This window comes from Trichosurus vulpecula, chromosome 1 (assembly GCF_011100635.1).
Source record: "Trichosurus vulpecula isolate mTriVul1 chromosome 1, mTriVul1.pri, whole genome shotgun sequence".
Taxonomy (NCBI): domain Eukaryota; kingdom Metazoa; phylum Chordata; class Mammalia; order Diprotodontia; family Phalangeridae; genus Trichosurus; species Trichosurus vulpecula.
This window is the reverse complement of record NC_050573.1, coordinates 103,236,515-103,259,974: the sequence shown is the minus strand read 5'-3', so window position 1 is coordinate 103,259,974 and position 23,460 is coordinate 103,236,515. Positions and strand designations below refer to the sequence as shown.

Sequence of the window (23,460 nt, the reverse complement as noted above, 5' to 3'; positions counted from 1 at the left end):
ATTTAAACAAATGTCCTCATTTAGTAATGTAATAATGATAAATAATAATAAGTTATTCTATAGCAAAAACTTAATGTAGGTTTAAACATCATTTTTCAAACATTACATTCTCATTTAAGAAAAGATCAACAGTATTATTTTCGTAAAGTAAGATACCTCATAAAAAGCAAAGTGAACAGTATTTTGTCACTTAATGGAAAGAGAAGCTGTTTTTTAAACTGTACCTTAGTTCTGTTCTGCAGTTAGCCTGAACAATAAAAAGAATTACTTGTTTTAGGAACATGTGGACCTAGCTTCTAAATTGTATCTAATAACGGTTAACACTTACATAGGGCTGTATGACTTCCCAACTGCTTTCCTTACAACCAGCCTGTGAGAGAAATAGGGTAAGCAGTACTATCCCCATATGAAAATGATAACATTGATGCACAGAGAAGTGCTGTCACTAGCACAAGATCGATGGCTCAGTAAATAATGGAGTCAGGACAGGAAGTGAGGTATTTTGGGCCTTAGTCCAATCTTTCTACTACATTGCTTCTCAGCTTAAAAATCTCAAAATCAGTAAACATAAGAGTTTATGCCTGGGTTGTCACTGAATGAATAAGTAAATAAGTATTTTTAACTTACATGTTGCAATCACTTATCATAGAGAGCTATAAGAAAGCATAACCTGTAATTTATTATATCTTTACTGACATTTGAAAATTCTGATATAGGTGAGAAACTATCTTTCAAATTAACAGTGAGACTTCTGATAGACTACTTAATAGTAAATGCTGCTATGATCCTGTTAGTCAAAAACTCTTAGCCTCTTTAAGGAACCTTTCTCTGAACTTAGGATCTGCTCTCTAGGTGACAGTGTCATTGAAGGGTCCTGAAGAACATGAGATAACCCAAGTAGGACAGATATAAAAGAGACCAATTAGTGGGCTATTTTGACATAAGATTTAGAACTGAGAGAGCCCTTAGAAGTCATCTAGTCTAATCCCTTCATTTTATAGATGAGAAAACTGAAACCTAACAAACGCACATGATTTGCCCAACATCAAACAGGTTATAACACATACAGAATTCTAACCCCTGTCTTTGAACAATAAGGTGATGAGGGTCTCAACTTAGGCTCTGAAAGTGAAAATAGGAAAGAAACAGATAGAAGAGGCATTAGGAGTGGGGTGGGGTGGGGTAGAGTAATCGGATTGAATGTAATGATTGAGTGGATATGGAAGGAGATGCAGGGTGAAGTCATAAGTAACTCAAGTTTTGATCCTGGGTAACAGGGGAAATTAACAGAAATAGGAAAGTTAAGAAGGGGAAACAGTTTGGGAAGCAAGATGAGGGGTTAGACTTCCAGACATGTTGAGTTACTCTGGAATACTAAAGTTGAAATGCCAAGTAGGCTGTTGGAAATTAAAAACAAGAACTCAGGAGATAAATTAGGGTTGTAGAACAAAAAGTGGGAATTGCCAACATGCATGTGAATGCTAAAGCTGGAAACTAGATGAGAGCAACCTAAGTAAAAAATGTAGTGGAAAAAAATGCAGAGAACTAAGAAAAATATCCAAAATGGGGGAAGCACTGGGTATGTGTGAAAAGTCAGAAAAGTGAGTTAGGGATACAGGAATAATAATTGATGTACAAGTAAATCCAAGGTGGTGTGGCACCCTGGAAACCAAGGGGCATGTCAATGCTACAGAACAGTCAAAGAAAATGAATAATGATAATAGACCACTGCTCTGTTCTGGTGATTAGAAAGGCCTTTATCACAGGATTTAGGGTTGAAATGGTCACTAAATGTATAGTTTCATTGGAATAGAGGGGACAGAACCAGAGTCCAGTGGGTTAAGAAAAGAGTCCCATTATGCAAAGAAAAAATAACAAAAACTTGTGTAGATAAAAATATTTGAAAGCAAAATTTGAAATTTTTCAACAATTCTAGAAAGGCTTGGTATAGCATGCTACTGTTTATTAGTTTTAAAAGAGCCAGCTGTGGAAATGAAGAAACCAAGGAACTATTTTAAATCTGTACAATTAGTACTAAACTTCAATGTCTCAATGCATAAAGGCTGGTGATTTGATGTAACAGCCTTTTAATTTAACTATGTGCCAGAACTTCTAATTTCTAGTAAAGATCCTTGAAATAATTATCTAAAGAAATCTGGAAGATTTCAACGTCTAGTAAAAAGGAATGCAAAGTCTAAGTTTTCATCAAACAATTCTAAATTATTCATATATAACAATAGCAACAGAAAAGCTCACATTTAAAAATTTCACACTGTATATACCCCACACCCCACAAACCCCAAAACCTTCCTCATAAGTCAATATTTATACTAACAGAACCCACAGCACACTTGCTAACATGTGTGGCACAAGTGAAATTTTGAGCTTTCCCTGTTCTCGACCTCAACAGAAATCCTTGCTTCCTCACCTGAACTAACAAAATACTTCATTAGTCACTTACTATAATTTAATAATGAACTTTTCTGTGTAATTACTTATGTATATATCTAACACACACATCTGTATACTCCATAAGAGTAGCAACCATCTCTTTTGTGTGTATTCACCAGTGTGACTTGCTCTGGACATAATGAGTACTCATGACCCAGATGAAATATTTTCTCCACAAAGGCTTCCCCAACCCCACCAGCTAGAAGTGACTTCTCTCATCTGATCTCACAATATGCATTTATATTCTAATAGCACACCTGATCTATTATGTATGCATATTCTAATTTGGATTCCATTTAATTTAGCTTAGCTGCTTATCTGACCTCCTATAATGGATTGTAAGCTTCATGAGAGAAAGTAAGCTGTTTAACTTATCTTCATATAACCTTAAGTACCTAACATATAATTTATATGACAACTTTGGTAAATAGATAGATAGATAAACAAATAAATAGATAGATAAACAAACAAATAAATAAATATGCCAACAACTTACCCCCTTCCATATGTTAGTAACATCACATCTAAAACTCAAGGCTACAAATGGCCAAATGAGATTCACATTCTTTTTCTACCACTGTAAACTCTGATGAAAGATATGACTCATGGCTGAACTGATTAATGGATGGCACAGGGAGATAATAAATTCAGTAATCAATCCCCAAATAAAAGAGCTGTCTAGGCTTGTGCTTTGAGCTATATTTTCTTATTCTACATAAAAGAATGACTCTTCCTTTGAGAAAGCTTTCCAATTCAAAAATGCTAAAGAAATTGAGAGAAAATTATCAAAAACTTACCAATTTTTGCAATTAGGTTGTTTTGAAGGTAGAGAATTTTTATATCTTGACACCATTTGTCAATATTTTCTAGTCTTTGAATTTCTTGTTGGTGCAAGGAGAGCTCCTCCAAGGAAAAAATTTCAGAGTCGTTATGTTCTGCATTTCGCCTAATAAGATCTTCAGTAACTGAAAAACAATTTGTAATTATTGTACACATTTCATTTAAAATGATTTATTATTTACTGAATTATAAAAGGAATAGTTTACTTTTCAACTAAAAAAATCAATTCTTTACCCTCAAGAAATCCTCAAATAGAAGCACATAACACCAATGTGCAGGTGCCCAGCAGTTACTGTTAGATATTACGTGAAACAGAAAAATTAGGATCTGCAGAGCAAGGGAATATGATACCAGCATCATCATCATCAGTCAGTCAGTCAATTATTAAGTGCCTACTTACTATGCACCAGGCATGGTGCCACTAGCTGGGGAAACAAAGCAAAGCAAAAGATAGTCCCTGATTTCGAGGAGCTCACAATCTTGTGTGGAAAACAACATACTAATAACTATTTATAAAAAAGAAATATGCAGGATAAATTGGAGATGATCAATAGAGGGAAAACAGTCTATGATGGGGGTTCAGGAAAGGCTTCTTGTAGAAGGTGAGAATTGAGCTGAGACTTGAAGGAAGACAGGAGACAGAGACGAGGAGGAAGAGCGTTCTAGTCATGGGAGCATGGAGTCAAGAGATTGAGTAACTTGTAGGAAGAACAGCAAGGAGACCAAAGTGTCTGGATAGCAGAGTACACGTGGTGAGAGAGGAGGGGATGTTTAAGGTGCAAGACAGGGAAGGAGGAAAAGACCAGGTTATGGAGGGCTTTAAAGAAAGGACAAGAAAGATGAAGGTTAAGAAAAGACCAACAGATTTAGCAATCAGTGAGTCAACAAGCATTTTTAAGACCAAGTGTGAGGCACTAAGTGCTGCAGATACAAAGAAAGGCAAAAACATAGGCCTTGTCCTCAAGAAGTCCACATACCAATGGTGGACCCAACAGGAAAACAGCTACATACATAAAAGATATATTCAGAGTAAATGGGAGGCAATCTCGGAGGAAAGACACTAGCAACAGTAGCTGGGGGATGGTGATGGGGGAAAGGCTTCTTGCACAAAGGGAGAGTTGAGATGAGTACTGAAGGAAGCCAGAGAAGAAGTCAGGAGAAATAAGTGAGGAGGGACAGCATTCGAGGCATGGGGGAGAAGCAATGAAAGGCAAGGGGATGGGATATGGAATGCCATGCAAGAAACAGCAAGAAGACCAGTGTCACTGAATAAGAAGAGTAGCAGCAAGTGTAAAAAGAATGGAAAGGTAGGAAGGGGCCAGGATGTGAAGAGATTTAAACAGGATTTAATATTTGATCCTGGAAGTAATAGGGAGCCACTGGTATTTACTGAGTAGAGGAATGATAATGGCCAGATCTGCACTTTAGGGAAGTCACTTGGCAAGCTGATCAGAGGATCAATTTGTATGGGAAGAGATTCCAAAGCAAGGAAATCAGGGAAAGGCAGAGAAAAGTAAACAAGGTGTGAGATGATGGGAACATCTGTATGGTAAGTGCAAGTGAGAAGTTGAGGATCACACCTAGCTTGTAAGCTCAGGTAACAAGAAGGATAGCAGTGCTTTCAACGGAAATGGGGAAGTTCAGAAGGGGAGGGCTTGGGAGGAAAAATAATGAATTTTGCTGTGGACAAAGTTAGCTTTAAATGTTCATGGGACATCCAGTTCATGATATTCACTAGGCAATTGGTGATGCAAAACTGGAGGTCATGAACATTAGATCCATGGAAGTATTTATCACCAAGGGAGATAGAATAAAGGGAGAAGAGAAAAGAGACACAGACAGATCTTTAGGGGACATCCACAGTTAATGGGTATGCCCTAGATGACGATCTAGGAGATGAAATTGAGAAGGAAGAGGTCAGACAAGTAGGAAGTGATCCAGGAGAGAGCAGTCATGAAAAACAAAAGATAAGAGTACCCAGGAAAGGAGAATAGTCAACCGTGTCAAAAGCTACAGAAAGATCAAAAAGGATGGAAGGAGGGCCCAGTTGAGTGATGAGGTCAGGAGCCAAACTGCAGAAAGTTTAGAAGAAAATGAGAGGAGAGGAAGTGGAGGCATTGATTGTAGACAGCTTTCTCAGCCAACTACAAAAGGTAGGTGGCATACAGAATGAGAGCTAGTACAGATGGTCAGATCAAGTGAAGGTTTTTTTTTTTTAAGGTTGGGGGTAGGAGAGATAGATGAGAGTGTATGTAGGCAATAGGGAAGCAGGCCATAGAGTGAAAATCAGTGAGAGAACAGGGATGATGGGGCAGGGTGGGCAAGCTGCTACAGAAAGGCCTGATTGAGGTTAAGGATCCATGGAGATGGGATTGCCTTGGCAAGAAGGGCCACTTCTTCATGTGAGACAGGGATGTGGGAAGAGATAGTGGGAAAAGATAACTGAGCAATGGAAGAGGAGGAGAGAAAAGGAAGTTCTTAGCAAATGGTCTCAATTTTTCAATTAGATGTTAAGCAAGGTCCTCAGCTGAGGTAGTGGTGGAAGGGGGTGCCATGAGAGGCTTGAGGTGGGATGAAAAGTTTTGGAATAGCTGCTGTGGTGGGTGGGAAAGGGAATAAATTAGGGAGGTGTAAAGGATTGCCTTACTGCAATGAGGACTTGGTTGAGATTATATAACATAAATCAGGAGTGGATCTAATCAGTGCAATTTTGTGAGTTTTCTCTAGCTTTGTTCAGTAACATATGAATAGGAGCAAAGATAGAAGAAGAAGATGAGTGTAATCCAAACATAGGGCTTGGCAAGACAAGATCAGGAACAGGATAAGAGGACAAGAGACTCCAGAGTAAAAGATAGTATAGAGTTGAACTGGTTCGCCATGGATTCAAAATGGAAAAGAGAAGACAGTACAGTCAGAATAGGAATGACCACCTTGGAAAGAACTGAGGGCTGGAGAAACTAGACATTACATTGAGGATGCTGAGCAAGTTTAGTGGTCACAAGGCAGAAGGAAAGACAGAATGATCAAAGATTGTGATCCGATAAAATAATTTCAGAGTTTATGTACATGGAAATGAACACTTCTGGGTCACAGGAATACCAAGCATATTGCCATATCTGTATGTAACTCGGATGAAATAGAAAACTAGACTGCGGGAAGTGAGGATATTAAAGAACTGGGAAGTTAAGGTGTTTGAGGGAATATCATTATGTATGCTGAATTCCGCAACAATGAGGGCAGGAGCTGGGAGAGAAAGACTGAACTGGCACTATATTCATTGAGGATGGAAGGAGTGTTCTGGGCATTGAGATGATAGATAGTTAAATAGATAGGTAGATAGATAGATAGATAGATAGATAGATTTATATATACATATATGTGTATGATATATATCAGCTATCAGAATCTTGATTGGGTGATAAAAACGAATTGAATAAACATCAAAGGAGGAGAGGTTACTGAATGATGACAGTGATTGGAAAGTCTGGAAGTGGCAATGGTGAGCAAGGAGAACTACGGGGATTATGCCAGAGTAGCTCAGGAAAAGTATCAGTTTACCGCACTGAGGGTCCCATTGAGATTTAACAAGATAAGATAAATTTGAAGCAGACTTAATCTGGGTGCAGTTAAATGACTTCCTCCAGCTGCATTAGCAGCATATGAATAGGAGCAGTGAAGGCAGATGTTTTGAATAACCAAGTCTGGAAAAGGATAAGTAGTGATAGAACAAGGACATCAGGGAACCAAGGGTAGAGAAAGAAGTGGAAGCTAATAGATGGATTAAGATGATAAATTTTCATGGAGGGAGCTTCAAGAAAGATATATCATTACTAATGTATGAAATAGTATTGGTGATTCAATAGAATACGATTAACACTGACTATAAGTAACACTCCCAAATGTCAAATCAAAGCAAAACATGAATTGGACCGAGCTGTTACATGGGTTTACTTACTACTATCAGTGAGTACATGTGACAGACATTAAGCATGTTAAGGAACTTCTTTACATTTCTGTAAAGGAATTGTCTTCAGTGCCCTAAGTCTTATTAAGCTTCTAACACGCCTCAACTTCCAGTAGAATACAACTTTCATCAATTAAAGGACCTACGAAGATGAGATTGGCCAAACACCACTACTCTAATGTATAGCACCAGATTGTCACTGATCCAGGAAAACAGAGAAGTGGTTTGGTTTGGTTTGTGTTGGGTTTTTGTTTGTTTTTCCCCAAAGGACTCAATAAGACTAAAGATAAAGCTTTTCGTAGTTGAAGACAAAAATCAGAATATGAGTGATATTATTGAGATAAATCTTGATAGAATGGAAAGGATAAACTGACAAATTAAAGATGCTATGCTAACATAGAAATACCATGTTTTCCAGGTTTATAAAGAAAAAAAAGAGCACATCTCAAGTTTAGCAAAATTTTTACTTATCACTTTAGAGCTAACACATCAGGAAGAATGTGGACAAACCAAAGAGGTCCTAACAATAAGTAATTAAGTCACCTTAAAACGACATATTTAAGAAACAAATGAAAAGGGTGGTATGACATAATAGTGGTTTAGAGATAACTTCATGTCATTCCTTAGTTACGCAAGATAAAATAAAAAGGTGCCATCTCTTACTGTTCATCGCTATGAAAAGAATGATATGTTATAGAGTTGAAATAGCAAGACTGTGACAAAAACGACATATGTTGACTAACCAACAGCCAGCTATTTGGACCAAATACTACAAGTCATAAAACTATGATTTTGATTAGATGATCACTAACATGATATTTTAGGGTTGAAAAACCTTGGAGAAAGGGAGTCCAGGGACAATTCAGCATTTGTACAGCTATCTACAATCTTAACTACCCCCTGACTATTAAAAAAAGACACCTTTAAGATTATCTAACACTAGAAAAATCATTGGTATGACAACCTAAGGTGCAGCTCTTTGATGTATTTGGTTACGTGAAGTATAGTATGGTTACAGGTGAGTAAGGGAGAATGAAAATGCAAGCATGAGAGAGAAGACAAAGAGGCAGCATTTTTTGAACACATATATGCTCAAAAGGTATAGGTACAGTGTGACTGATGAAAGGCATTTGAGTGAAGGTCCTCAGAACCAAATCTATGTTGAGTGAGACTAGGGAATTTTATAGGTTTTAAATTCTAAAACTCAGCTCACTTCATTACCAAGGTTTTCATACTTGACTAGAAGATTATCTACCAGGGAATGACATGTACCAACTCTGGATAATTAAGATCATTCTTTTAATATCTCTCATCCTAAGAACTCCTAGGAAACACTAGTCCAACTCTAAGACTATATTGAGAATCTTATGCAATATGCAGAATAAGATTCCCCTGTAGCCAACCTATAGCCGACAACATTTTCTTACTAAGGTGCAGTAAACCTCAGGAAAGTTCTCAGAACTAAGCAGGCTTCTCAGTCCTAGGAATGAGTTAAGGCTAGTGAAGGCTAGTCAAGACATTCTAGAAGTATATTACCCTGAGAGGGACTATTGATCTGTTTACTCAAAGGGTTTGGTCAGAACAGAGCTAACTCCAATAACCCGACAACTGATTAGCTATCAATTTGTGGAATAAGGCTTATCATGAGGCTTTTCATGAATGCCCTATGAAGTTCACACACAGAAGTAAATGGCTTCATGCAGCAGTAATTGTCAAAGGTTTGAGAAAACAAAATCTCTGGCAACAACCCCCCCTCCACGCTGATTCCCCCTCCCCCCCGGGAAAAAGAGCACAAACTGCGAATTTCACAAAGACAAAAGGTGGGGCTTTTTTAAACACTCAGCACAGCAGGGAAAAGACCACCCAACAGCAGCAGCAATACATAATTAAAATAGATTAAAAGAAAATGGAAAATCACAGAGCAAGGTAGAACTGTGAAAATCTGGAATTTCCCAGTGGTTCTGTTCTGAACTATACTATATTAAGCCAGAGCCTTCTGTAGCATACCATTTTACAGCACCTCCGAAAATTGTTTCACAACACAGCTTCCTCTGTAATGGCAAACATTAGTTCTAAAAACAGATTCTGCCAGAAGAAATATGCCTGAATACCTACATGGAACTGGAAAATGATAGTAGTTCACAGTTTTCATCTGAAAGCATTTTATAATTCTATCCATCTAATTTAGATCAGTTTGCATTCTTTAAGAAGCATTATTTTCATAAACCATTTTTAATTTAATTTTTTCAATTAAAAATCTTTTTTTCTCCTTTCCACCACCCACCACTGGAAAAACAAAAAAAAAATATAAAACTCTTGTAACAAATATAGAAATCAAGCAAAATAAATTCCCTCATTAGACATGCCTAAAAATATGTATGTCTCATACTGCACCCTGAGTTCATCACCTTTGTGTCAGAAGGGTTTGGAAAGGCATTTGGAACCATTCCCTAAAAATCACATTGCTGCTAGACCAATAGCCTAGAGAGATCAAAAATAGAGGAAAAGGACTCATGGATAAAAAATATTTACAGTAGTTCTATTAGTGAAGGTGAAGACTAAAAACTAAAGGGGAACTCATCACTTGAGGAATTACTGAGCAAATTATAGTATATGACTATAAAGGAACACTACTATGCCATAAGAAATGATGAAAAGAGAACCCTGAGAAGACTTCCATGAACTGGACAATTTAAGCAATAACAACCAGAAAGACAAACAACTTTGAAAGGCTTTCATAAATTATCATACGTTCCCTCCTTCCCAATTTGACCTCATGGAACTGCAGTAATAGAACTTGATTGCTTAATGCACAAAATATAAAGGGACAAAACAAAATAGAGTGCAGAAAAAATTTCATAAAAAAATATTAAATTTCACTTTTTTCTTATTTAAAACATCAAAGCCCCAAGTCACATATGGATCCAATAAAGTCACTGAAGGTTTGCCCTGTCATAATCTTCCTTATTTTCATGGGTTTAATTAAATGAACGACAGGGATATTAGGGGTACTTTTCCCAAATATTTACCCCTTTTGGTAGAGAGCAATATCGAGAAATCCATTCCAACCTTATTAAAAGAGACTTATTTTCAATTATTATTTCAGTCCTTTAAAGGGATTGAGGCCACTGACATGTGAGGGCATAAAAGAGAAAAAAGATGAGATAGATGAACAGGAAGAAAAGGAGAGTTTCTCAGTTTCCACTCTTTGGTGTCGGCTGGACTCTAGCTGCACTTGTTTTAGCCTATTTCAGAAGTGTTTCTGTCTACGGGCCAAAGAGCTAGTGACTTCTAAGTGGAGGGTTAGTGTTCATTGCCTTTATTCTCTACACTCAAGGGAGATATAGAATAAAAGGCAATCTAAGTACCATAAACAGCTATCCTTAGTGCTTCTTTAAAAAGAGCCAAAGAGAACAAAATAGGAATTCTGTGAATGTTGCAGAGAGAGAAGAATGTCAAAGCTTTGAGGTTGTTGAATTTTTCATGCTATGTATACGTTCTTGACATGGGTACTGGAACAGGCAGACTGTCTCAGCCTTATCTGCTGGATATACAGTTATTACCTCATTTATTCAGCATCACTAGCAAATGAGATATCCTGAATGAGTAAGTTGTCTGGATAACTGAGGCTTAGTCCTTTGACAACCAATACTCTTTTTATTATAACAGTTTTACCTAGGAATCTTTCTAAAATGTGACCCATACTTTCTGGCTTTCTTAAACATCTTATACTGAAGTAAAGTAAATTTAAATTTTCCTTGTGGGGATAATATGGTATTGACTTCAGAGCTAGCAAAGCATGTTGGGTTATTTCTTCCTCTATTAAAGACCCTGGAATACTTTGTGCTTTGAGTCCTTATGTCTTCAATTTTTTTCTGTTCTCATTTCAAACTGTCATTTATGACCACTGGCAAATTTGGATCATCACAGTTCTTAGAAACACTTATTTGACATTATTAGTTTTAATTAGAATATTTCCTGCCTTTTATACATAATAAGTGCCTAACCATGAGCATATAATTCAGCCTTTGAATGCCTCCTGACAATTTTAGAATAGTTACAGCTGAATTGTTACTCTGCCTCTGACAAGAAATTTCCACATTAGGTGTTCCCCATGTGAATGAAATCACTGGACTGAAACAACTATTTTTTTTAGTTGTGGACTAAAAAAAATTGAAAATGCCAAAGTCCTTTACCAGCATTAATTTGTTTTGTTATAATACTTTGAAATAGTATATCTTACAGATGTACAGATAAACTAGATTATCAAGGTCCAGTGATTTGGCAACGTGAGGACAAATATAACAAAAGGAGGCCATAAAATCTATTTCAGAATAATGGCAGGACAACTTATTGAAAATATATGAATTAAAAAATTTTCTAGAGAAATGTAATCTTTGCTTTTGTTTGCACTTTGAAAAGCAATACATATTAGTGCCTAATATAGATATCAGTTCTGGTAAGCAAAAGGTGGAGGCAAAGGCAGCATTCAAGGTAGGTCTGCATTACATAATAATGTATCAGCATCAAAAGTCCCTTATTATCACATCTCTCCTGTCAGATTGGCTAACATGACAAAACAGGAAAATTATAAATGCTGGAGAAGATGTGGGAAAATTGGAATACTATTGCATTGTTGGTGGAGTTGTGAACTGAACCAACCATTCTGAAGCGCGATTTGGAATTATGCCCAAAGGTCTAGAAAAATGTGCATACCATTTCTAGGGCTTTATCCCAAAGAGATCATACAAGTGGGAAAAGGACTCATGTGTACAAAAATATTAATAGCAGCTTTTTATGTGGTAGCAAAGAATTGGAAATCAAGGGGATGCCCATGAATGGGGGAAATGGCTAAACAAGTTGTGATATATGAATGTAACGGAACGCTATTGTGCTATAAGAAATGAGAAGCAGACGGACTTCATAATAACTTGGAAAGACTTACATGATCTGATGCTGAGTGAGGGGAGCAGAACTAGGAGAACATTATACACAATTACAGACACATGGTATCTCTGGTGACTAGCTTTGATAGACTTGGCTCTTCTCAGCAATGCAAGGTTCTAAGGCATCTCCAAAAGACTCGTCATGGAAATAGCTATCCACATCCAGAGAAAGAATTATGGAATCTGAATGCAGATTGAAGCAAACTATTTGCTCTCTCTTTTTTTTTTGTTTTGTTTCTTCTTTCTCTTGGTTTATTCCATTGGTTATAATTCTTCTTTACAACTTGACTATTGTGAAAATAATTTAATGTGAAGGTATATGTAGAACCTTTATCAGATCACAAGCCATTGCAGGGGCGGGGAAGGAGGAAGAGAAGGAGGGGAAGAAAATTTGGAACTCAAAAAACTTGTGGAACTGAGTGTTGTAAACTAAAAATAAAAAAAATTTAAAAAAAAAAAGTCCCTTGTACTTTTGAAACACGGTCAATTGCTAGTCTTAGAAATCAAAGGTCAATTGCAACAATCCTTAATTTTTTTAGCTTTTGGTTTGGAAAAACTGCTGAACTTAACCTAGATCCTCTGCACCAATAAATATTTTGATATTATCGAAAGAAGAAAATTTTGTTATCTTTATCATTCCTAACAAAAATGACTTATTTCTGTAGCACTTTAAGGTTTATAAGGTGATCTTTTCACAACAACAGTGTAAAATAAATGATGCAGATATTATTATCCCCATTTTACACATGAGAAGACTGGGACTGAAGGAGGCACACAGCTCATAAGTTTGGGATCCAAGATTTGAACCCAGATCATCGGATTATACAGTATCTAAATCTGGAAGGGGACCTGGAAGTAACTTAATCCAACACCATCCTTTTTACAGGTTAAGAAAAAATAAAGGGGCAGCTAGGTGGCGCAGTGAGTAGAGCACTGGCCCTGGAGTCAGGAGGACCTAAGTTCAAATCCGGTTTCAGACACTTGACACACTAGCTGTGTAACCTTTGGCAAGTCACTTAACCCCTCCCCTCCAAAAGAAAAAAAAAAAGTCCGGAGAGAATGTCACAGATAGTTAAGGATCAAAGACAGGGCCCATACCTGGGTGACCTGACTCTAAATCCAGCATACTTTTCATTACTCTAACACACTAACCTCCCAGTTCCTCAACTTACTCATTTCTTATGACCTCCCCATCCAAACCACAGGCAGAGAGGGTCATACCCTTGATCTGCCCACCACCCACAAATGCACCATGTTTATAAACTCTGAAATTCCCTTAACAGATCAATCTATTGACTTGCAACCTCTCCCTCTGCCTTTCAATACTGAACTTTGCTCTTTATCCACACTCTGACCACCAACCCTTCAATTCTCTCCGTGGGCATCACCTCTGAGCTAGCCATTCTCTACTCCTCTCCCTATCTTTACCCCTTAATAAACTAGTTCAAGTTTTCTAAAGTCATTGCCCCTTTATCATTCCTAACTGCCCCTGGTCAAGTCTTAGCCTTGAATCATTCCCTCAACTCCCACCATCTACTGCCTTCACTCCTATCCTCTGTCTCCTCAAATCACAGTTACTAACTCTGGTATCCCAAGGGGCTGTATCCTCGGCCCTCTTCTATGCTCTCTCTATACAATTTCACTTGGTGATCTCAGCAGCTCCCCTGGGCTCAATTATTATCGTTATGCTGATGATTTTCAAATTTACTTATCCAGTCCTAACCTCTCTGCTTACCTCCAATCTCACATCTCCAACTGCCTGTTAGGACATTTCAAAATAGACATCTTAAACTCAACATGTCCAAAGCTAGACTTATTATCTTTCCCCCAAAGCCTTCCCCCTTCCAAACTTCCCAATTACTGTAGAGGACAACACCATCCTCTCAGTTCCCAGGCTTATAAACTAGGTGCCATCTTTAATTCTTCACTCTCATCTCCCTAATCTAATTTGTCTCCAAAGCCTGTTGATTTCCCCTTTGCCACATCTCTAGCATACACCGCCTTCTCTCCTCTGATACTTCCACCATCCTGGTGCAGATCCTCATCTCCTCATGCCTGGACTATTTCAAAAGCCTGATGGTTAGTCTCTCTGACACAAGTCTCTCCTCATGCTAGTCCATCCTCCATCCAGATGCCAAAGTGATTTTCTTAAAATGCAGGTCAAACCATGTTACCTCACTCTCCCACTCCAATGGATCCCTTTCACCTCCAGGATCAAATATAAAATCCTCTGTTTGATGCTCAAAGCCCTTCGTAACCTAGTGCCCCCTCCTATTATCATTCCAGTCTTCTTACACTTTACTTTGCTGCACCACCAACCTATTCTATGATTCATTGACACTGGCTTCATTGTGGCAACAAGAATAAGACACTCCATCTCTGGATGCCAAGCATTTTTCTTGCCCGTCCTCCTTGCTTGGAATGCTCTCCGACGTCATCTCTGCCTCCTGGTTTCCCTGGCTTCCTTCAAGTCCCAGCTAAAGTCCTACTTTCTACAGGAAGCCTTCACCAATTCCTCTTAACTCCAGTGCCTTGCCTCTCTTCTCTGGGTTGATTATTTCCTATTCATCCTGTTTATATCTTGTTTGTACATATTTGTTTGCTTGTTGTCTGCCCCGTTAGATTGTGAAATCCTTGAGGGCAAGGGATTGTCTTTTGCTTTTGTATTCCTGGCGCCTAGCACAGTGCTTGACATACAGTAGATGCTTACAGAATGACTGTACTAGTTAATAAGAATCACTGCTAAATTGGAATAGGTCTCAAAATGAATATTTAATAACAAGAATCTATCAAGTAGAAAGTTTAAAGCTGCACTAAAACCTTCGGGACACCTTGTATAATCTTAGGAGGCATCATAGTACAATGGATAAATGGTCTGCCTCACATTAAAGAGGTCCTGAGTTCAAGTTTCCCCTCTAAAACACACTGGCTATGTGACCCCAGAAAAGACACCCACACTCTCCAAGTACCAAACAATTCTCTAAAACTCTAAGTGAAAATATACATGTAGATGATCTGCATTCAAAGTAGGAGCTTCCATAGCAGGAATCCCCACACTGGTGAAATCACTGTTCTAGGTAGATTAAAATAACTACATAATTTTATTTGATCCTCAGACTCAACCCTGCCAGGGCTACGGGGAATGCATCTTCATTTTATATAGAAGAAAAGTGGGGCCCAGGGAAGTGAGAGGGTTTTCTTCAATTCACATATTAATCAAAAAGTATTGCTGAAGGGCCTTCTATGCTCCCAGGCTCCTGAGGACAGGGCTAGGATTAGAACCAAGAGCTTGAGTCCTGGGCTTTTTCAGGCCCACCAGGCTGCCTTTCTGGCTTCCTTACATACATGCATGGATCATCAATACCAAAGGCATAAGAAGCCTCTCCGAAAAAGGCAGATGACAAGCCTTTCCCACCTTCCCACCTAAGAGGTCCTAAGTCATGGCCTGCCATAAAGCTTCCAGAGCAGATTCCCCATGCTGGTGAACTTTATGTGATTCTTTAACTCTCTGAAGGTTGTCTGTCTCCAAATTCTCAACTTGTAACTAGCCCAGCTCTTATTTTGATCCTATATATTCTTGCCTTAAACTTTAATGATGTCTTTTATCCTGTGTCTCATGTAATAACACTGTAACCTGTTTTATAACCACCATGTGTTTTTCCATTGCCCTTCTGGACCACCTGAAATTTTGTTTTGTTTTTTTCTGAGTTCATGGAATTTTCTGACTCACAGTTACATAGCATCATCAGGAGAATATTGGTTTGCCTCTCACATTGATTTCTTAAAATTAGTACAGAGAACAAGTGTTTTCTTTTGCTGGAAACCTCACTATATTTATCTAAAGTAGCTTCATTAGACAACTAGATAAATTATAAAACGGAAGAGAAAATTTTCCAGTTTTGAGGCTATTTTAAAATTAAAAGGTGTCTTTAGTATTAGCGTAAAGTTACACAGTAAAAACAAAGGCAAACAAGATTAGGAATTAGGAATATTTTTTGTGGGCCAGACAATATTTTTAAAAGACCCTAATTTGACTATTAATCCAAAAATGTGGAATGAAGTTTATCTGATTAATAATTTTCTTTAGGTAATACTTCTGTTTATATACTAAACAGATTATCTAAATATCCAAGCTATCCCAAAGGTCTTGGGGAGAATTTATCAGCTTTTAAAACACAAAATTGCACTAAGATTTCTGGTATACGCCACATGAAAATGTATCTTTCTTATAAACTTACTCTGTTAATGAAAAATTCTCATGTGGCGATCTTAAAATTGAGGGAAGCAATCATTATGGAGTAGGAGCCCACCAGTATCGCCAACTACTGATCATGTTGCTGTTGGGCAGGAAAGCCCTTAGGCTCCCTAGAACACAAGTGCCCCCTTCCCATGCCATCTTCCAGGGAAGCTCAAGCTAGCAACCACTTCTGCAGGTGCTGAAGCCCCCACTTCCTAGGCCACCACTGATAGGCAAAAAATAAAAGTTCTCAACAGCACAGTACTTGGTGCTGTCAAATGATTTAAAATCAGAAACAAGTATTTTATCCATGAAAACGCAAAAAGCTGCATTACCATCCGCTATTTCATCAGGACCGTGGGATCTTTCCATTTGAAATCTCCTATATGAGAGCTCCTTGAGATCAAAGATTGTCTTTTGCTCTTCTATGCGTAGCCCCAGAGCTTAGCAAGCATTACATTACACACTAAGTGCCAATTTTTTTCCATTCATTCATTTATAAGCATTAGATGAAGTGTTACATGGAGGAAGTGACCCTCACGATCTTGTGTTTCAGATGGGCTGAAAAGGACTCACATCACCCTTTCTTCTATTTCTCCTAAGAACCAGAAAAGTGAAGAACATTAGGATACCTAGGATTTAGTCCTGCTTTGCCATTCTGTGACCACAGCAAGTCTCTTTGCCTTTTATGGCCTCAGTCTCAGAAAAGTGAAGTCACTTTATGAGCTAGAGCTATAAGAGAACTCAGAGTTCATCTAGTCCAAGTAAATGGGAAAGGAAACTGAGGCCTAAGGTCACTCAAGTAGCAAGTATCAGAAGTGGGATATGAACTCATTCCTAGTGATCTCTAACGTCTCTTCGTGCTCTAGAATTCCAGGACTCTTGCTTCTCTGATCAATTACTCCCTTCCCAACCATCTGTAATAACTTTCTAAAACAAACAACATTCTCATTTTATAAGAGTAGAACTAAGTAATCCAATGAATTGAAATAAACAAATTAAAAAGGAATATGTGAAAGCACAGGAGAGCACAGGAATTAGTTCTTCAACAAGTTTCTATCACTGTGGGCTGGGCCAAAACTGACAGCATTCAAACAGTAAATCTACCCTTCCTGCTCTCTGCTGCCTTCCCAGAAACCAAAAATTCAAAATTCTCTACATCTTTTCCTACAAAATAAAGTAAGAGAGTAACAAGGAAATTTATAAGGTCAGTTTTGAATCCAGAGGGTCTAGCCCTGTTCACAATAGAATGCTGCCTCCTCAGTCCAGTCTCCAAGATTTACTGAGGCATACAGTTTTGAATCAAGATGGACCTACCTTTATCATAAAAGAAAACGTGATCTGTAAGCCAAGGGGAACCAGTCCCAAAGCAGCTACTACAGCCAAGTGAGGAAAATGATGCCTTCCCTTACTCAACTAACTAAAAGCTATTCATGCTGACATTGCCAAAGACAGAAGGTGTTAGGAGGCCTCGTAACAGAAAGGGAAAGGGTGACTGAGCCAAGAGATAGAGGGAGAAGGCTGGGGCAGAATTGAATGGTAAGTGATTAGAAGAGAATGAGTTAGGAAAGGAGAAAGAAAAGAGAGGCTTAACAGTGCTAGAGGAAAACAGAAAGGAGCTGAGTTAAATAGAAAAATGATATATAGAGGAGAAAATAAGAGACATCCAGATAGTAAAAATCACTGAACGAGGAATCAGGAGGCCCAAATCCAAGTACACCACTTAATAGGCATATGATCTTCTATTCAATTAAGGTACAAGGAGTGTTCAGTAGCCACAGCTCTGCATTCAAGATTCAATCAAGACTACAGTCTTAATCTCGGCAGTACTGATCTTAAATCCTATTTGCAGAAGCATGGTGTCCAGAACAAGAAAGGTTATGGTTCTGCTGTACTCTGCCTCAGGGAGCCACATTTTTAGGAGAGCACTTGCAAACTGGAATGTATCTTGAGGAAGGCAATCAGGACACTGAAGGAACTGAAAACCATAAAATAAGAACAATGGGAAGGACTGGATATGTTTAACCCAAAGAAAACTTAAAAAGACATTATTCCTTTTTGAAGTATGTGAAGGGCTGTCACAGGGGGATTAGCCGTACTTTGTTTGGCCCTGACACAACTAGGAGAAATGGATGGAAGTTAGAAAAAAGACATATTTCACCCCAATATAACAATGAGAGATATAAAGAAGTGAAATGGTTGCTCGTACAGCACTGAGTTTACCAAGACTAGAGTTATTTGAGTAGAGGTTGAAAGACCACTGCCAGGAATACTGCGAAGGGATTCCTGCTTAGGGCTGAGGCTTCTTCTAGCTCTGATCATTCTATGATTCTATGACTTAGTAGACAGGTTAACACTGAGCAAGCTCCTCAACCTCTTAGCCACAGGCTCTTTTTTCTACTAAATGGTGATAATACTACTCATATTACCTATGTAAGCCTGCTGTAAGGCTCAAATAAGATGATGCAAGCAAGGTAAGTACTATATAAATGCGATTTTGGGGGGTTGTACTGCAAATGTGACACAGCCAGAAAGGATTGCTGGTGACACACTGAATGATAGTGAGCACTGAAAGTGATTCTGACAGAAAATAGATGAGTGGCCAAATTGAATTTTGACCAGGAATGGTGGCACATGGCTGCATTTCCTTCTTCTGGCGGAGGCTAAGGCTGATACATTGATTGAGATTGGGGGTTCTCAGATGCAGTAAGGTTAAAAATCCAGACAACCTAGCAGTCCTCAGGGAGCAGAGGGCCACCAGGCTGCCTGAGGGGCAAACTGGTCCAGCTCAGAAAAATGGAGCAGGTTAAAGCTTCCATAGTATTAAGCACTGGGTTAGGTCATAAGTGGCTATATTTTCGGCCCCTATGAGAGAGAATCAGTTAACAAGCATTTATCATTAAATGCCTATTATGTGCCATGCACTACTAGAGATACAAAGAAAGGCAAAACAAACAAACAAACAAACAAACAACTGTCCATGCTCTCAAGGAGCACACAGTCTAAAGGAGGAGACAATATAGCAACAACTACGTACAACTGGGTGCCATCGCCAGTTATCCTGACCTATATCTTGCCAATCGACTCCTGATGGCTCTGGAGGAGAAAGTGAGGCTGATGACTTTACACAGCCCTGACTTACTTAAATCTAGTTCACTTGCAAATCAAGACATCACCCTCCTAAAGTCATTGGTCCTCTTCAAGAACAAAGGTCAAACAACAACAATGTATAAACAAAACATATGCAGGATCAATTAGAGGTAATCAGAGAGGGAAGGCACTAGCATTAAGAGGACAGGAAAGACTTCTTATAAAAAGGCAGAATTTTAGCTGGGACTTAAAGGAAGACAGAGATGCCAGGGGAAATGAAAGGAAGGGAATTCCAGGCATGCCAGACAGTGAAAATTCAGTAAGGAGATGGGGTATCAGTTTCTCCCACTGTAAAATGTAGAAGTTGGCCTAGATAGTATCTAAAATGTATTCTATTTTATTTGTTGTTTAGTCATTTTTCAGTCCTGTCCAACTCTTCATGACCCTTTTTGGGGTTTTCTTGGCAAAGATACTGGAGTTGTTTGCCATTTCCTTCTCTAGCTTATTTTACAGATGAAGAAACTGAGGCAAACAGGGTTAACTGACTTGCCTAGAGTCACACAGCTAATAAGCATCTGAAGCTGGATCTAAACTCAAGAAAAGGAGTCTTCCTGACTCTTGGCCCAGAACTTAATCCACTGTGCCATAAGGTCCTAAGAAAATAAGGAACTAAAAGAAATAATAAAAGGGTTGAGTTGAAACTTCTACACAGTGATCCTAGTTCGGCCTTTTGGAACAAGGCAAAATAATTCTAACCCCTCTTCCATACACCGTCCCTTCAGAACCTGAAGACACTTCTCACAGAGTCAGAGGGAAGGGGCTCTCTCCTTGAAACCCAGTTCCTTGAATGGCATACTCTCCAGTACCCTATGAGATCTTAGAATTCTGCACAGAGGTTCTGTACTCTAACCACCTCATTTTTCAGATGAGCAAAATCAGGCCTAAGAGGTGCAGCCACTTGGCCAAGGTCACACAGGCAGTAAGGAGCAGAATCAGGACTTGAACTCCTATCTCTGGCTCCAGGTTCAGCACTCCTTCCCCCACACTAATAAGCTGCTGAGCCAGCACCTCTAATTCAATAGGTATTTATTAAGTTCCTGTGTGTGGCAGAAAGAGAAAAAGAAAAAAAGAAATAGCCCCTGCCCTACAGGGATGAAGATTTAGAAGGGGAGGGATAAGGGGCAGATAAAAAAGAGGGAGGTAAGGAGGAGAATGGACTGGAGAAGGAGGGGGGAGGAAAGAGAGAAGGGCAGAGGAAAGGAGATGGGAAAGAAAAGGGGAAAGGAGGAAGAAAGGAGGGTGTATGGAAGGAGAAGAGGAGGAAGGAGGGAAGAAAGGTGCGAAAAGGTTAGGGAAAATGCAGGAGCAGATGGAGCAGGGGAGACCTGGAGGAGAGAAGGGACAAGGGAACACAATGAGAACGGAGGGGAGGGGAAGGGGAGATTGGTAGAGGAAAGAGAGGGGAGGGGGAAGGGGGGCAAAAGGAGGAAGTGAAGGAGAGGAGGAGGGTGGGACAGGAAATAAAGAAGGGTGGAAAGGGGATGTGGGGAGGGGGAAGAGTAGGAGAACGGAGGAGTTGATGAGGGAGTAAAGATTCAAAAGGATTAGGGAGGGGTGAGGCAGTGGATGAGAGAGAAGGGAGAGAAGGGAAGGAGGGATCACAGGAGAGGAGAAGAGAAGGAGAGGCAGAGATGGGGGGAAGGAAAGGAGGATAAAGGGAGGGGGAAAATGAAGGGGAGAGGAGAGGATGGTGAAGGGAGGAGAAGGATAGAAGGGGAAGAGAGAGAGAGAAGGGAGGCGGGAAAAGGAGGAGGGGAAGGGCGAGAGAGGGAGAAGAGGGAGGGAGGAGGGGATAAAAGGGGAGGGAGAGAAACAGTGAGGGAAGAGGAGGGAGAGAAGAGGGAAGGAAGGGGGATGGGAAAGGGGATGAAGAAAGGGAGAAAAGGGGAGGAAGAACTGGAGGGAGGAGGGAGGAACGAGGGGAAAGTGGGGGGAGGAGAGGCCTTAACTCCTTCCTGGCCCCACCCCTAAGGGGCTGTCCCTTCCACAATGAGGAGCCTGAGGGAGGGGAAGGGGGTCCCAGGACCTGAGCCCCCAAAGCCGAGGCCGAAAAGGAAAGGAAGACGCGTGGGAAGCGCTTACTCCGGCCCATGGTTCCGCTCCGGCTCCGCCACCTGCCTCCAGCCGGCTCCACTCACAGGAGTCGCCTCTTTGCTGATAGGAGCGTTACCATGGAAACAACAAACTCTACGGCGCTCGCGTGGGCCACACTTTCTTAGAATTCCGAGGGCTGGGGGGGAGGGGTCAAAGGGGAAGGGGACGGAGCGAGGTAGTTGGAATTCTAGATTAATTTGAGTGTTGTAGAAGAAGGGCCCCCAGGAGATCTAGTACAGGTATTCTTAATCTGGAGAGCGTGGATTTTTTTTTAACATTTTGAAAACTAATTGTTTTCCTTTGTAGACCTAGGTATTTTATTTTATTCATTTAAAAACATGGGGTGCATAGCCTTCACCACACTGCAAAAGCAGTCTAGGACCCAGGTTCAGAACCCCTGGTCTGGTCCAGCCGGTCTTATTTTGCACATAAGGTTGATCACGCAGGTAGCCTTCGCAGCAGTATTAGAGCCTCCTGGCCCCGAGGCTCCGCTCTTAACCTCCGCATCTCCCAAAACCAGGGCTAAAGGGTCCTCGAATCCCTTTTTCAATCATCTTAAATCCTCCTTCCCACCCCAAGGTGCTGCGACTTTCCCTGGTCCCCTCCTTCAGGCTTTCCAAAGCTGCTTTCCTTTGCCTAAAAGAGTTCCCAACTAAATTAAGGAGGCAGGTGAAACCAACTCCTATAAATAGTAAGATGTATTAATATCACCATTTTACAGATGAATAAATGTGAAAAGTGTCCATGTTCACATGGCTATTTAGTAGCAGATAAGAACTAGAGGAGCCCTTGGAAATTAAGTCCAGCTCTGTCATGTTGTAGTGGAGGAAACTAAGATCCAAAAAAAGGGAAGCGATTTCCCCAAGGTTTCACTGGCAAAAAGTCTCAGAGCCTGGATTTTAAACCACACTTCTCATACCTAACCCAGTGTTCTTTCCCTCAAAACCTGTTGTTGTCTATGTTTGGAAGAGGGCCAATAATATTAGTGGTGTGACTTGCATGTGAACTGGATTTAAGTGAGGCGGGGTTGCACTCATCAGCTTTTTTCTTCCAAAGTCATCTATGTTCAGTGGCAAGACAAAAGTCAGGATGACAGGTTATGGCCTGGGATGCACTAGATGACCTTGGCTCTAAGCACTCCACAGCGGCCTCCATGGCCATTGGAATGAATTGTTCTCATCTGCCCATTCTACCAGGGAAGTCTTCACATGCTTGGGGTAGATATCCCCCTAACTCACCAACAGTTTTGAGGCCTGTCAGTTACCCTCAGTCTGGCTTAGCCCATCTGCTGAGATGGTTGTACTGGTATGTGGACCCTAAATATGCTACAGCTTCTTGGAGCTACAGGTGAAAAGTTGGGTGGCAGGTGGATGAGCAGTCCTGAAAAGGGCTAGAGTAGCCCTCATAGCAAAGGTGCTAGTCCTCCCTGAACAACTCATACACAATTATTAAGTACATATTGTGTATAAGACACAGGTGCTAGTCCTCCCTGAACAACCCATACACAGTTATTTAGTACATATTGTATATAAGACACAAGGTGTATAGTAGTGAAAATGACACAGTCCCTACTCTTCAGGGTTTTTATAACCTGATGGGAACATATGTAAACAAATATTATACAAGGCAAGGTAGAATGTGATTAGGACAAAGGAGAGATACAGAGTATCCTGTTTCTCATGATGGGAGTTCCGGTTCTGTGCTCTGATCTAAGTGAAAGTTTAGGGAGAATGAGTTTCAGAAATCAGTGTGAAGGTTTAAAGCCCCTCCACTTCAGT

At 39.8% G+C, this 23,460-nt stretch overlaps 1 protein-coding gene across 1 annotated transcript in view; it reads right to left on the bottom strand.

The window, feature by feature from the left end:
* LRRC6 (leucine rich repeat containing 6) overlaps positions 1-23,460 on the bottom strand; it is a 119,178-nt gene that overhangs the window by 80,019 nt on the left and 15,699 nt on the right. The window contains exon 2 of the mRNA XM_036765218.1: positions 3,249-3,416. Within this exon, the coding sequence (XP_036621113.1) occupies positions 3,249-3,416 (168 nt within the window). The remainder of the gene's footprint in view (positions 1-3,248; positions 3,417-23,460) is intronic.